At 40.4% G+C, this 16,187-nt stretch overlaps 2 protein-coding genes across 2 annotated transcripts; both read right to left on the bottom strand.

Annotated features, from left to right (window-relative positions):
* Positions 1 to 329: 329 nt before the first annotated feature.
* LOC110313256 (histone H2A-Bbd type 1-like) lies at positions 330 to 859 on the bottom strand. The gene has a single exon (XM_021187277.1). It carries the CDS (start codon positions 815 to 817, stop codon positions 437 to 439), a length of 381 nt encoding a protein of 126 aa, XP_021042936.1. The 5' UTR covers positions 818 to 859; the 3' UTR covers positions 330 to 436.
* A 1,736-nt stretch (positions 860 to 2,595) lies between these two features.
* Positions 2,596 to 3,146, bottom strand: Hypm (huntingtin interacting protein M). The gene has a single exon (XM_021188718.1). The coding sequence runs from the start codon at positions 3,066 to 3,068 to the stop codon at positions 2,715 to 2,717; it is 354 nt and encodes a 117-aa protein (XP_021044377.1). The 5' UTR covers positions 3,069 to 3,146; the 3' UTR covers positions 2,596 to 2,714.
* Between the last annotated feature and the right edge of the window lie 13,041 nt (positions 3,147 to 16,187).

Genomic DNA, 16,187 nt, shown 5'->3' with positions numbered 1-16,187 from the left:
CACTGTTAACACTTTTCCTGAGGAAACAGAGTCTTCTTCCCTGGAGCAGCAGGAGCAGAGCTGTAACACTTCTGTAGAGGAAGCCTTTCCCTTCAGAACTTAAATGCACTCTGTCTTTCTTCCTTAGCCACCTTTTCAGACCAAGGCCACTGCTGACACCATCCCCATTGGAAACTCCCCCACACACCAGAAATCATAGTTTCTGTGCCACCCCCCCAACCTCAACCAACCCAACCCAACCCCACACCCTACACTCCCGGGTGTTCGATGATCACCTCCATCCCCAAACGACCCACTGAAATGAATCAGAATCACCAGTAATAGTTTAGACACTTTAATAAAATGTCTGATTGAACCCCCCTCCACCAACAAGGGAGGCATTGAGGTTGGTCTGAGACTTTAAGATGGACTTCCAGCCTCTGAGATGCAAGTATCATCACTTCTCATTGGGTCTTGGTGTCGCATATAGTCCTGTTGTCTTATAGGATCCTGGTATCTCATGGGGTCCTGGAGTCCCATCAACGAAACATTGGCTATCTTTAAAGAGCTGGCAGAGTTCATCGATGTTCTCAATTGACTTGGACTTCTGCTCTGGGGCAATGAGTTTGTTGCAGCTGGTGTGGCCATCCTTGACAGTCAGCTCAAGAATGTTGGATGTCACAAACTTGAGCATGTCCGTGAAAACAACAGATGTAGAAGAGTTCAAGCGTTTGGAGGGGTTTCTTTCTTGAAGAAGGTGTTCTACTTTGCTAACAGGGAATTGCAGCTCTGCTCCTGAAGAGAAAGCAATGCTATCCTTCTGTCTTTTGTCTTCCATTATGCCTGATCAATGTTGTGTCTTCAGCTCCTTCTTTCTTCTGATCTGGGGTCTGCCAAGACAGCAGCTTGTATAACCAGCAAGTGTCATCACTGCTCCTCCTTGGTCAGAAGGTATCTTTGTGACAACAGATTTTGTGGTGTCATTAGTGTCCACTGGGCCCTCTGGTCCTCCTCCAGTCTACAAGAGCCCATGCTAGGAAACTGCTCACATTAGTGAGTGCATCCCCATTTGGGGGAAAAAAATCATTCTACTTTCTTTCAACAGTACAGCAAAACATTGTTTTTCAACTAAAACTGTTCATCCCACGTTAGCATACCATTCCACCTTCTAGGATTCTAGCATGTCCTTTGACATTATGTACATCCTTTTGTAAACTATTGGCCACTGACAGTTACAGTTTGAAGATGAAATGTCCCCTGTAGGCAAATTGGTAATGTCAAGGAATCTATCAATATATTTAGATAACAGTCAATGGTTACAAAGCTGTCCAATGTGTAAAATATGGGGTTTGGCCCATGGCTCTGGTTTAATCATAAAAAAAAATAGACCTCTTAATCAATTTCAGGGCACTATTACAGGAAAAAGGCCTTATCTAGGAGAAGCCATAGTAGGTGTGAAGGGTCGTTACCCAAGCAACTCCCAATAAGAAGTACTCCCTTGGTTCAAACACCTGCTAATCACAACTTGGAGCATGGAAACGTAACTCTGGCAGGCTTCACCCTTCTCCCCTATTCCCTCTGTCTTACTAAAAACAAAAACAAAGACATGAGGTTACATTCCTAAAATTAGCCACCAAGGTCTATTCTCTTATTTGGCCACTTCCTCTTGCTGCAGTCTTTTCTCAAAGTCCAGCTATCAAAGCCCAGCAATTGAAATCTTCCTCTAAACAAGCTGGACGAACAGCACTGTGTGATCAAATAGTTTCCATTTCTCAGATTTTGTTTAGTGCCTGAGGTGGAAGTTGGAAGTTGGACTTGTATGAGACAATAGGCCTAGGGGGAGATATATGTTTATAAAATTAGAGTTTATATATCTTCAGATCTGAGATTCAATCATGGGTCAAGTATAACTGAAAACAGTATGATTCCTTCATCCAGATTTTAAAAATATAACTAGTATTCCCATAAATTATAACATTCTGAATTGGTCTGAGAAAAAAATAGACCAATGGACAGTAGAAATAGCTGGCAAGCTAGATTCTCTGCCATGTTCTACCCAGAAATGATTAGATTTCTATAAATCACAGGCTTTCGAGAAAAACACACCCTAAGGCTAGATGTTTAGCCATTTTACCTCTTCTAAAGTGGATGCTTCCTTCTGGCTTCACCATCACACCATCATCAACTGAATGTTCTGTCCCTTATGTCCACTCATGTGGCTCATGCCCACTGTCTGTACCCCTTCCCCGACGCCCATTTCCTTCTCCTCTGAGACCTTCCCTCCCATGAAAGAAGACTTCCATGCAAATTTTCTGCTCATCAGTAGTGTCTTCTAAGTTACCATACTGAAAATATAACTTGCCAGTGAGGTTACAGCCAGCTTCTGATCTTCTCTGAGGTTTCCTTTGTACCCAGAGCCAACAAGGCAGCCTTCTCTGCCCTCCCCTCCACCCAATTCCTCCCACCAGGGTCATTACCCAAGCCACCCCCACCCCAAGAAGTGCTCCCTTGATTCAAACACCCACTCCTAAGCATAACCTCCACTCTTCCATTCTTTCCTTAGTATCTTGTGGATAACCCAGGAGAGACAAATTGAAAAAAAGTCAGGACAATTAGTTTCATTTAAACGTTTTATTAGTGTCCGTGGACACCAGGGGAGCCTCCTCTGCTATTCGCCTTCATGGTTCTAGCTGAGTCTGTGAGGCTTCCCACCCTTGGGTTGTGTACGCCATTCGTTAGCCATTCCTTCTGGGTCCAGGCATCTCGTCAAACAGAGAGAAAGGCGAATTTTTGAAGGCTTGAGAGGGTTCGCGGTCGTTGTCTCTCGCTCTCTCTCTATCTTGTGAGATATTTTGCTGGCTGTTGATGTTGGCTTCGGAGCCCACCACCTCCAGGATGTAGTCGGTGAGGTAATCAAGCATGGCAAGAAGGAAATCTGAAGTTGTGGACCCTATGCAGGGGGTGTATTGCTCCTCCTGCAGTATGCGGTACACATAATTCACAGGAACCTGTACCTCAGGCCTAGAAGAAGGATCTTCCATCTGGTTGTTATCGCTGCAAGACTTGTCTTGGCTCTTCTTCCCTGACATGATGGTTTGATGGATTGGGCTCCGGTAAGCTCTGCCTGGTTCACCAGCAGGTCTGGTTCTCTGAAGGCAATGTTCAGTCAGGCCCATTGCACCCCCAGCTTCTGCACCTCATTGGTCAGGAGCTACCTTTATGACATCTTAGGCTTTGAGATGTCATTGGTGCCTGGTGGGTTATGGGTTCTGGCTAAGCCTCAGAGCCTAGAAATATCTATCACAGCAATGTGGCCACCCTACCCTGATTTTGAGGGAACTGTAACTCTCCTCAGTTTACATGTGAATTAACATTTTAGAAATAATATGTTTTACTGGAAACTGTATGTCTTTACAACCTTTCTTTCAGTAATTACAGGGCAGTGATAAGCATGTCAAATACATTTCCAGGTAGAGGCTTGACTGTCCTCTTCAAGCAGTGTTGAGACCCATTTTGATTCAATTTACTTATTTAAATAGGCTTGGTTAAAAAATCCAGTACACCTTTCAAGATGTATTCATTCGATATCTACATGAGTTTTATCTGACCTCCAAAAAAATCTATTTTTTTTTGAAGAGGAAATTCTCAGTGTGTTCCTGGTACATAGATGTTGGTATCTGTACTCTGTGTGCCATTTAAGTCAGGACGTAGCTTTCTTGGCTCTGTTGGTTAAAGCCAAGCCCCAGTATAGATATTTAATTTCAATTTTTCTTTCTATTAATATCTTGTTTCTTCTTTTTGGTTGTATTTTGGTTCACTTATAACCAAAAGAAAGAAAGTATAATGAAAGGAATCTTCAACCTAGTCAATGTTAAAACCCAACTATGAAAAACTTTATTGGATATCAGGGCAGAATAATAATCTCGTGAGATGTGAGACCATTTGCCCTGGCTCTATTGATTCTGTGGCCTTATCTAGAACCAGATCTCTTCCCTCTGGACTCACCAATAGTTTCTTTGAATCATATACCCTTTGAGTGGTGGTAACACAAGGTTACGAGTGGCTAATCTTATACACTGTTGTTCTTCACAAAATTTAAGAATCCCACAGACTTTTGTCATTTCATCTTCTGTCACCTTCAATCTAATCTGACATTATTTCTGCTGATATAGCATTTCCCAAAGCTTATAGATCTATATAACTCATTTCATAAACCATTAGACTTTTTTCATGGGTCCTTAATCAAAGTAAATGATAGTCATGCTTCAGTCCACAGACCCAGGGAAGCTTAGTAACAAGGAGAGCTCTAGGGGAAGGGGAGATAGAATAGATTACGTGGGTATACTGGAGGTGGGTAGTGAAGGAACAGGAGAGATCAGTCTGGGGAGGAAGCAATGGAGGGAGAGAGTACAGGGAGAGAGTACAGGGAACTTGGGGGTTGGTTTGAGGGTCAATGTGGAAACCTAGAGCAGCAGAAACTTCTTGGAACTTATATGAGAATGACCCTAGTGAGGACTTCTAGTAATGATGGATATAGAGCTCAAACCAGCCATCTCTCGTAACAAACCAGGCAAGGCATCCAGGGGTGGGATTGGAACACCAACCCAGTCACAAAACCTTTAATCCACAATCTGTCCTGCTGGAAAGATGTACTGGGGCTGTAATGGCTTAAGAGTGGCCAGTAACTGGTCTTCCTTGAGGCCCATTCCACAAGAGGAAGCCCACACCAGACACTGCTTGCATGGCCAGGAACCAGAAGCTGGATGACTCAGAGACCAAGGGTAGAACCAAACAAACTGGCAAAAAAAAATCAATGAAAAATTCATAATGATATTCTTATATTTGTAGATTGGTGCCTTGTCCACTCATCATCACAGAGGCTTCTTCCAACATCTGATGGGAGCAAGTGCAGAGTCCTAGAGCCAAACATCAGGAAGGTCCCAAAGAAGGGGAGAAAGGATTGTTGGAGCCAGAGGGGTTGAGGATACCAGGAGAACAAGATCCACAAAATCAAGTAAGCAGAGCTCATAGAAGGTCACAGAGACTAAAACAGCAATCATGGAGCCTGCATGAGTCTGTGCTAGGTCCTCACATATATATTGTGGTTGTTTTTGTGGGACTCCTAACAATGGGGATTGGGGTGTTTCCTACTCTCTTACCTGCTCTAGAAGATCCTTTCTGCATACTGGGTTGCCTCATCCAGCCTTGATATGAAAGTTTAGGCCTAGTCTTATTGCATCTTTTTATACCATGTTTAGTTGATATCCCTTGAAGGGCTGCTCTTTTTGAAAGGAGAATGGAGGAGCAGTGGAGCTGAGAGAGGGGAGGTGGGTAGGGGATCAAGAGGAGTGGAGGGAATGGAGGTTGCAGTGGGGGTGTATTCTATGAGATAAAAATAAATAGAGGGAGGGAGGGAGGGAGGGAGGGAGGAAGGAAGGGAGAGGGAGAGAGAGTCCATCTCTAAGTCTTGTTTGCACTGAGAAGTGCACATCATATCTTCAAAATAGTCATTATATAACTGAACATTTCCATGTTTTTATTTCCTCAGGGGCATTAACACAAATATGTTTAACCATATTTTTGACTCAATCTACAAAGGACCACTTCTGAGAGCAAATCTTTTTGTTTGTTTCATTCTCATAGCATTCACACAATTCAAAAGTAACTGCATGCCTCCCATTCTTTATGAACAACAAAAAAGTTGCCACCAAATTCACCACATCTAGAAATTACCTCATTAGAAGCAACACTGATCAATGAGGACTTAAGAGTCTCTTAATTTCCTTCCCAGCCTCCTAGCAAGTATGACTTCACAATAACAGGCCAGTTGCGATCTTCAGCTTCAGCAGTAAGAGAAAACTAGAGCGGAAAGGGGAAGTGTTGGGGATGCTGGAGGGAGTAGACAGCAGGGAGGAGAAGATGAGGGATGCTATGGATCTGTTATGGATTTGCAATGTGAGGAGGATGAGACTTTAATATAACCAGACCCTTACTCCTTTCTCCTTAGCAGCTCTTCCTTCCATTTTTTTTTCTATCATTTTACTCTCAGCAGTAGTGTGGAGAAGGAGACTGTGATTTCAACAGTTTATTTGGAAATCTGTTCAACTAAATAAATATTCACATTGATCAGTCACAAGCTGGTTTTTTTTTTCTTTTCAAACATGTAAGAGGCAATTCAGTTAAAAATGTCCCTTTACTAGTATAGACCAGATACTGACAGGACACCGACTGTTGGAGTATGCAAAGAAGAAAGCTAGAGAGGAGAGGTATTCTGAAAGAAGCAGTTTAGAACATCCATAAACTAAAACATCAAGTGATCCTTGACTGTCTCTGCTCAGTTAAAAGTAAAACAGAAGAGCAACTTGGGACCCTAAATCTCCACAAATCTAAAGGATAAAAATAACGACAGTGTACTGGCTGGATTTGTGTGTGAACTTGACACAGCTGGAGTTATCACAGAGAAAGGAGCTTCAGTTGGGGAAATGCCTCCATGAGATTCAGCTGTGGGGCATTTTCTCCATTAGTGATCAAGGGGGGAGGTTCCTTTGTGGGTGGGACCATCTNTGGGCTGGTAGTCTTGNGTTCTATAAGAGAGCAGGCTGAGCAAGCCAGGGGAAGCAAGCCAGTAAAGAACATCCCTCCATGGCCTCTGCATCAGCTCCTGCTTCCTGACCTGCTTGAGTTCCAGTCCTGCATCCCTTTGGTGATAAACAGCAGTATGGAAATGTAAGCCGAATAAACCCTTTCCTCCCCAACTTGCTTCTTGGTCATGATGTTTGTGCAGGAATAGAAACCCTGACTAAGACAGACAGTAAATACAGTATCTGTGCGTCCCTAGTCCAAAGCTAACAAATAGTATGAGATAACTCATTACTCAAACACTCATCATGAGGATGGAAAACACATAGAACACATTTGAAACTGAGTCTCCAGACAAAACAGTAATAAATGTGGCAAATTCTTCTTTCCTAAGTTCTTCAGAGGATGTAGAACACAGTTTTCACACCCCAAACTAATGAGATCCTTGGCAGAATGCAGGTTACATTGAATCTCAAAGCAACTGACTATTTGATATGTCAGCGATACATGTGTCCAGTCTGTAATACCATGTGAACAGTCAGTGGTACCATGTGCCCAGTTGGTGGTACAGTGTGCCCGACTGGTGGTACAGTGTACCCAGTTGGTGATAGTGTATGCCTAGTCAGTGGTTCTGTGTGTTCAGTTGATGATTGTGTCCAGTTGACAATCTAAAGGTATATCCATCTACTTCTACTTTATTAAAAACTACCTTATTCCTTTCCCTAGTCTCTGCTTCACTCTTTGGAAAAGTTCTCTGGAGGAGGGAACTCATAACCTTTGATTTCCTCATCCAAAGGGACCTCAGTGATTCTCCAATAACATATCTGGTGCTGTGACTTAGATGTACAAGGGTGACTTAGATATAATGTAAATACCCTTCTTACCTACTCTCTAGCTTGAGGTGCTACAGAGTGCCACTCCTCCCCTAGTATCCTCCTGGAGCAATTTTCTTCTTCTCTATCCAGTCTGTTTCCCTTATGATATGTCCCCTCTATTTCCTCAACTTACTTCCTTGTGTGGGTTCGGGCTGTTCTTTCTAGGTGGTACTTTTCTGGCCTCTTTCCTTTTCCTGGATTCTATTGCCTAGGATCCTCTCCAGTTCCCTCTTTCCCTTCCCTGGAGCTCGTGCCACTAGGGTACCACTTCTCCCTGCCCTGAGTTTCACTTCCCTTTCCTTCACCTCAAATCCCTCGTGTTCATTCTTGTATCTCCTTCTTCTATGACATTAATCATCTGGGGGGATCTCTGGTGACATCTGCCTCCTCTCCTATCTTGCTTCCCTAGTCTAAGCTGCCTCAGAAGAGTCCTTAACTACTTGTCCCAATCCTGGCTTCAAGAAGCCATCATATTCGATGCCAGTGGCTTGCAGTCCCCCTCCTGGGTGCCTCTTCTATAGCCACTGCTCTCTTCCATAGGCCAAGAATAGTCCAGAGGGTGCCCCTGTTCATGACAACTAGCTCTCTGAGTGACACTATTGAGCTCTCTGTCCATGGATACTCCACCTCAGTCCTTCTTGTTGCCCTGACTTCTACCCAACTTGCTTTCTCGCTCTCTGGTCAAAGTAGTCCTAGCATCACGGGCATCCCCTCATCTCACTTTCTCTGGCTGTGACCTCTGTACTGGTACTTTTGTCAACCAGACAAAAGCTAGAGTCATCTGGTAAGATGGAGCATCAAGTTGAGGAACTGACTTCATTAAATTGGCCTGTAGGCAAATCTGTAGGGCATTTTCTTGATTGGTGATTGATGAGGCCAGGCCACTGTGAAAATACAAGCCCTGAGATATTGGTCCTGGCATATATGAGAAAGGTATAAAACCCATTGCCAACATCATCCTAAATGGAAAAAAGGCTGAAGCAAGCTCACTGAAGACAAGAATTAGACAGGAATATCCACTAGGCACATTTCCATTGTGAACTAAGTACCAGGTAGACCACTAAGGAGGGAGGAGGAAATTAAAGGGAACATAAATGGGGAAGGAAGTAATCAAATTAACCTTATCTGTAGATGACATGATGCTACTATATATTAGCAATCCCCCAAATTCTACCCCAAAACTTCTAGAAATGATAAATTCAGAAGCATGACATAATACAGAATCAACTTGCACAAAGACATAGCTTTTCAATATTCCATTAACATACAGGGAAAAAAGTATAGACATCCTTCCGGTCATAATATCTTCAAATAAAATAAAATAACTCAGAAAAAACCTAGCCAAGAAAATGAAGGATATATACAATTAAAACAATAAACCTCTTAAGAGAGAGAAATGTACTAGAAAATAGAAATACAGTCCATACTCCTGTATTAGTGAAACAATATTGTGAAAATGATCACCTTACTTCAAAAGCTATTTACAGGATCAATGCAATCCCTTTCAATATCTTCAGTAAATGATTCTTGGAAAACTGGATGTCGAAATGCAGAAGATTTAAATTATAGTCATATCTAACATTTTGCACAAAGACTAAGTCCAAATGGATAAAAACCTATATGTGAAACTTCAAACTCTGAAACTGCTAGAAAAAAAACAACTACAGTGGCCTACATGATACAGATAGAAGAATGGAGTTTCTGAATAGGACTTAATTTACCCCAAAATTAAGGCCAATGATTAATGAGTGGGACTTCATAAAACTAAAATGCTTCTGCCCAGCTAAAGAAATAATGAGTTGAATGAAGAGAAGGAAGCCCACAGAATTTTTGTTAGCTATATATCTGACAGAGGATTAATATCCAGATTATAAAAAGAACTCATAAACCAAGTACTTCAACAATAGCAACAACAACAATAACAACTTCTACTACTACAACAAACAAATGAGATATTCAAAAATGGACCCAGGACCTGAATAGAGAATTCTCCAAAGAAGAAACAAATGGCTAAGAAATATCTCAAAATATATTCATCATCCCTAGCAATTAGGGAAGTACAAATCAAAACAACGTTGAGAGTCCATCTTACCATAGTCAGGATGGCAAAGGATGACAAACAACTGACAACAAATGCTGGAGGGTTGTGGGGGAAAGTAGCTTCAGTTACTGTTAGTGTGCTTGCAATTCTCAAAATGCTGAAAGGAAATCCCAGCCCTAACACCCCTTGCCCACAGATACCTGCTCAGCCATATCTATTGCACCAAGGAAACATCTCTTTGCAACAGATGGAGACCATTACATAAAACTATATCCAATCAAAGTGACAGGTTGGGGATTTACAGTGTCAATGGATACATCTATAAAATAACTCTTCAAACTCAGAGAACACTGTGGAAGAGATGCCAGAGAGACTGTAGGATCCAGAGGACTCAGAGAGTTTGCTGTGAGATTGATTCTCCTAGCAATGTCAGAAGTTATGTCAATGAAGTCTGACCAATAAGACTGCCTAAACATAAACTGAACAAGAATAATAATAGACATGCCAACATGGAGGGGAAGATTACTACAAGGCCTCGGGCCTACACAAAGAACTACAGGCAATGGAGGAAGGATAAGTGGGCAAAGAGTATACCAATTGGTTATCCCATGCCAATATCCAATACCAATATACTCCAACCAAGACTATACCAATTAGTTGTTGTTACATGTATATAATATATTCCTAAATTATATGTGTATTAATAATCAACAAAAATTATTAATAATTAGTAATTAATATATCATGGGTATTAAGGGTTATTATACAGAGAGATATTGATTAAATATATTATGCATGTAACAACAAGTAATGAAAAAGGAGGCCATAAAGTTGAAGAAGGCAAGGAGGTGTGGAGGGGTATATGGAAGGGAGTTTGGTAAGAAAATGAGAGAGAAGGAAATGATGGGATTATGATATAATCTTAAAAATAAAAGGCAAAAGGGGAGCTAAGGAAGCTAATGGCAGCAAACAAGCAACCATGGTTTCAGCTTCAGTTCCTGCCTTGGAGTCTCTCAGTGACATGGATTTTAATACATAGTCCAAATAAAGTCCTTCTCCCACAGGTAGAGTGCTTTAATCATAGCCTTGCCTCTGTAGATTGCGAACATAAGTGTTCCAGTTAGTTCATGGGGGAACTGAGGCTTACAGAGACTTCAACTGGCTGAATGCTTTTGATTTTATTTCTTGAATTTGTGCTAGTCACCAAGCTCTTCACTATAAGCCTTGCTATTTGCAAACTTGGAATCCAGGGACCATTGATTTTTCCATATTCACTTGGCAGGTCACATGTTTCCTTAACTACTGTCAGGTAGACATGAAGATTGTAAAGGAGAACAAGATACATTTTAATCTTAGGTGGCATGAATTAAACAAAATAAAACAGCTTTCTAAGTGGAGGATGGAAGTACCTTTTTTAGTGTGAGTGGTCCCTCCAAAACTAAGAATTCTTGTAGCCCATGGGATATGGTATGTTCTTGTATTGCAGAGGTCATGGGATATAATTAGGAGTTAAGATTTTAAATTATTCCATCATTGGGTTGGGGGCATACTAAGAAACTTAGCCAAATATACCAATAGAATTTCCAAATCCATACTGATGGGGACACCTTGGGGACAGTAGCCAGTCATTGTCAGGAATTACTTCATTGTGGTGCACACCTTGGCAAGCAGGAAAACAGAAGATAATTTGGGGGATGCTCCAGAGCTTTTCTTCCTTATCATCATCCCTATTTGGCTTCTTGTTTTCTTTCCTCTTAAAGAAAACAAGTCTCATTGGTATACTTTGAGGAGAGCAGTGCCCATAGCAACAACAAAAGAATCATCTGTCCCCTGCCTGTTTTCTCTTCCCTAGACTAAAGAGCCAGCCATTAAAGACTCAGAAGTTACAGTTAGGGTGCACACCTTATCATTTGAAGGATTCTGAACCCCAGACCATAAAAAAAGCATCCCATTTTTTGTGGGCAATTGAAAAAATTGCCTGAAATGCCCTCTGAGAGAATCCAATTGAAAGTGTCTAATCGTGAGTCCAAACAATTTGTTGATTTAAAGTTATGGTTAAAAAATGTCTCCGAGGCTTGTGTGTGTTTATAACTGATATTCAAAGTACAAGGTCCATGATTTCTAGGTTTAAGTTTCCTGGGTTTTCATTTAGACACAAACAGATGGCATTGGCTGAGGAGAACATAACTCAGGTACATTGGTGTCTTGGACTGACTCCAACAGTGGGCTGTCCATTCTTGATGCACTGTGAACTACTGCCAATTACCAGATCTATTTGAAAAACTTCATATCTTTGGAAGGAAGAAAATATAATGCCTGTATTTTCATGTGACAAAGTGAGAAAAATTTGAGGGAAAATAAAGATCTGGTATAGAAAGGTATCAAAGACTTCATGGTTGACTTTAAAAGAGTAAGCTGCATGCCTAATTCAAAGCAGCGTCTGTTCAGTAAACAATGAAGTACTTAGCTGCTTTGACATACTGTTCTTTTCTCCATACCCAATTCATTAATTATTTTGCTAATTCAGTGATTCTCAATCTGTAGGTCATGATCCTTTGAGACTCAAATGACCCTTTCATCGGGATCACCTAAGAGCATCAGAAAACATTGGTATTCACATTATGGTTCACAAGCCTAGCAAAATTACAGTTATGAAGCAGCACTGAGCACAGCTCTATGGTTGGGGGTGGTCACAACAACATGATAAACTGCATTAAAGGCTCTAAGCATGAGGAAAGCTGAGAACCACTGGACTAATTAAATATTGATGCCCTTAGTTGGAAATATTATATTATCTGATCTCACATTATTCTACAGCTTAATAGTGACAAGCCCAGCATGTTACTGGCACAATGACAAATATGTAGACAAATACACTAAAATAAAGTACACAGAAATAAACTCACACTGCTATAGATTTCTAATTATCAAAGGCGGAAACACAGATACCAGAGGGAAAAAATAAATCAATAAATGGCGTTGGCAAAACTGTTCATCCACCTATAGATGGATAAAATTGGATCCACAGCTATCACTATGCACAAACATAGATTAAGAATGGATCAAATGTTTAATTTTAAAGACTAAAAGTGTTATAGTAAAATACTTCAAGATAAAAATGTAGGCAACAACTTTCTGAAAAGGATTCTCATTGTACAGGAAATAGACTCAACAATTGACAAGTGGAATTGTATGAAATTTAAAAAGCTCTACACAGCAAAAGAACTATCAGCAAAGTGACAAAATATGCTATAGAATGAGAGGGGATATTTGCAAGTTATTTTTTAGCAAGGGGTTTATAATCTAGACTACATAGAAAATGCCAACATCCCCAAAGCCCCTGATCCATACATTAAATATACAAAATTAATACATTAAATACAGAAAATTCTTGAAAGAAGAAACACAACAGGACCAAAATATGTTTTAAAAAGTTCAGCATCATTGGACATCAAAGATGCCCAGATTCAAAGTGCTTGAGTATTCCAACTCACCCCAGTCAGAACGACTATGATTAAGCAAACATATAATGCTCTTGGCAAGACTATGAGGAATGAAGAAGTCTTGCTCATTGCTGGTGGGAGTGTAAACTAGTGCAAATACTGGTCAGGGTAGAGGCGCCTCAAAAAAAAAACCCTAAAAACAGAACTGCCATCTGATCTCCCTGCACCATAGGACTCTCTTTCTACAGAGTTCTGCACATCTATATTCATTGTTGCTCTAATCATAATAGTTATGAAATAGAATCAGCTCATCTGTACTCCTTATTTATCTTTTATTTATTTATTTATTTATTTATTTATTTATTTATTTATTTATCTGTATATGCATATACTCATGCAAGTATACAGAACAAACCAGTATGTAGTTGAAGTAAGAAACTTGACATTATTGTAAAACGAAACTTTTAACATATAAAACAAGCCCTTTAGTTATAATAGTACAGTTATATTTTTTGTATAAAAAGACAAATGGTCTGAAAACCTTTCTGTTCAGTTATTTATACCATTACATGAAAACACCAAAGAAACATGAAGATTGGCTATGTTTGTGTGTCCCAAGATCCCCTAATATTACAAAAGGATGCCATCAGGCTATTAAGGGAATTCATTAAATAGCCAAAATCTGAACAAAAAAATGATTTTAAAGGGGACAGGAATAGTTCCCCTAAAAAGTAAGAAGTCATCAGAGAAGAACATTGCCTTTATAAGAATGTAAGGCTATTCACAGGGCAAATATTAGGATATTAGTTGGGAAACCATGAGATGATATAGTCTCCAAGAGGAAGCTTAAAACTTTTAAATGCTAGTATTTAAGCAAGAAATCCTCAAACTGCTTGTCCTTATTTGGTGATATATGAACTAAACAAACAATATACCACCCTAAACTGACTATAAAATTAAAGGGTAAAGTAATAGCCTACTACAATTAGGTTTGCCTCCCTGGCCCAAAGCTTAAAAACAACAACAAAAGAATGAACATAGCAAAAAAAACCCTATGGTAAATTCATGATAATTAATTTGGCTAACTATACTCCATCTGAAGTAGCCATCTTTTGTTTGGGGCCACATAGAACATTCTTTAACTGAATGCCCAGTTAAATCAACATTGATAGAAGGGTATTCCATTAACAATAGGAGGCAGTTAGACCAACAGCATTAGGAGGTGGTTAAACCATGAGTAATAGACTCCAATTAGACCAGCAGTTAACAGAGAGTGGTTAGACTAACAGAAATAGAAGGCAGTTAAAATAACCATAAAAGAAGGGGTGTGGCCAACAGAATCAGAAAAGCAGTGGCAGAAGGTGGTTTAGAGCAACAGAAATAGGTGATGGTTAGAGCGACATCAACTGACAGCAGTTAGAGTAACAGTATTCAAAGGTAGATGAACAGCCACAGATGGTGCTTAAAGCAATAGTAATAGAACATAATCAATTTGGTTGGGCTGAAAAGGTGAAGTACACTTTTCACACCAAAGGCTCACATGCTCCTGGTTAAAGTGTAGTTGTCTAAGTTCCATCTTTTCTTTTGCTTTGGCTTGTCTTTTTTTTTTCTCCTCCCTTCTTTCCTTCCTTCCATGGAGCTAGAGTTGGAACCCAGGGATTTACACACGCTAAGCCAGTGTTAAAACATTGAACTATACATCCCAGCCTTTTTACTCTCTTCATTGCAAGACAGAGCCTCACTGGGGTGGACAAACAGACCACAAAGTCACTCTGTTGCCCAAGCAGGCCTTGAACTTGTTATCCTTCTGCAATGGCCTCCGGAATACCCAGGATCATAGGTGAAGGGGCTCTAACAGATCAGGCATGAAAACACAGGCCTGGACATGGCAAACATAGGCCCAAGAATGGCAAACATTGCAGACAGGTTTTGCTCATTTATCCCTTTTTCCAATCCCTTGCTAAAAACTGTTACACTCCTAAACCCATCCCCTAAGGTATATTCCCTTATTTGGCCACTGACACACTACTGTGAGAAAACACCAAGGTCCAGTGATCAAAATTCATTATTTGGCTAACATGTGCTATCAGGATTTACTAACTCACCCTAGCACAAACTGTCCACTTTCCTCTTAAAACCCCACTCCTGAAGCACCCTTTCTTGCTCTCTTGCATTTTTTTGCTGCTGATTCCCCATCTCTGATTGCTCCTCCAGGGTAATACATATTTGTGCTGAGAATTTGGTGACTGAGTATGTCCTTTACTGATATGGGGGCTTAGGGGGTGACCTCTATTTCAATAGATCTATGCAAGCAGACCTAGCTCAGAATGCACTTTTCCAGGACAACATCTATAAATGCATTAATAAAAACTAGAGACGCCTGTTTCTTTATTGTCTCTGCATGCCCATTTTACCCTTCAAGCATATTGTGCTACTGTGTTAAAAGCTCTTATCCTTTCCTCTGGCATCCTTGGGAATGTGCTGTTGTGGAGGTGCCCCTAACCTTAGAGTAGTTCCCCCAAGGACTAAAGGTGATTTTCCAGTTCTCCGTTAACACAATCCCAGCTCATTAGTTTCCAGTGGTATGTATGGTTCTAACTTCCTTCTAAGCTTTCTCCAGCTACATCTCCAATGGTCACATTTCTGTTTACAGATCGTTAGGTATTTCCTAAGATAGCATAGGCTTTCTATACTGTGGTCATCTATTAGCCCAGTGCAAAGGCACAGCCACAATTTTATATACTCATTAGAGCAGCAATCCACTTCCAGGTACTAGAAGCTATATGTTTGATTCCTATAGCTGCTATAATGAACTCCCCCAACAGCAATAACTTCAAATACACATTTAGACCACCACATATCAGTAAATCAGAAGACCAAAGTCAATTACACTAGACTAAAAGCAAGGTGTTCCAGTGGCATCCTCATTGTGTAAGCTCTAGAGAACATCCTGTCCTATGCCTTCACTAACTCATGGTATCATGGTCCCTTTCTTCATATTCATGTTTTTCATAGCCAACAGCACATTCTTTTCTTCTGTGCCAAATCTATCTTTGTGCCAAATCTATCTTCCACTTCTGTGGACAAGTGTAAATCCATGTAGGTTCTATCAGACCCTAAAGAGGAATCAACTATGTCAAGAACCAGAAACATGTCTGGGAACTTGCTATAGCCATGTAAACTAACTTTTATAGGAACAATGAGGTAGATTCTAGACTATCTTTGGAAGTCATTACTTAGTTTAACATGTGAGATGGTCCCAAGAACTTA

The sequence above is a fragment of the Mus pahari genome, chromosome X (genome assembly GCF_900095145.1).
Source record: "Mus pahari chromosome X, PAHARI_EIJ_v1.1, whole genome shotgun sequence".
NCBI classification, from domain to species: Eukaryota; Metazoa; Chordata; class Mammalia; order Rodentia; family Muridae; genus Mus; species Mus pahari.
The sequence above is the reverse complement of the archived record's forward strand: the minus strand, read 5'-3'. Positions and strand labels throughout refer to the sequence as shown.

What these genes read in the sequence shown, in the direction of transcription:
- LOC110313256 (XM_021187277.1), bottom strand. Translation starts at nt 817, where the DNA reads ATGGAAGACAAAAGACAGAAGGATAGCATTGCTTTCTCTTCAGGAGCA.
- Hypm (XM_021188718.1), bottom strand. Translation starts at nt 3,068, where the DNA reads ATGTCAGGGAAGAAGAGCCAAGACAAGTCTTGCAGCGATAACAACCAG.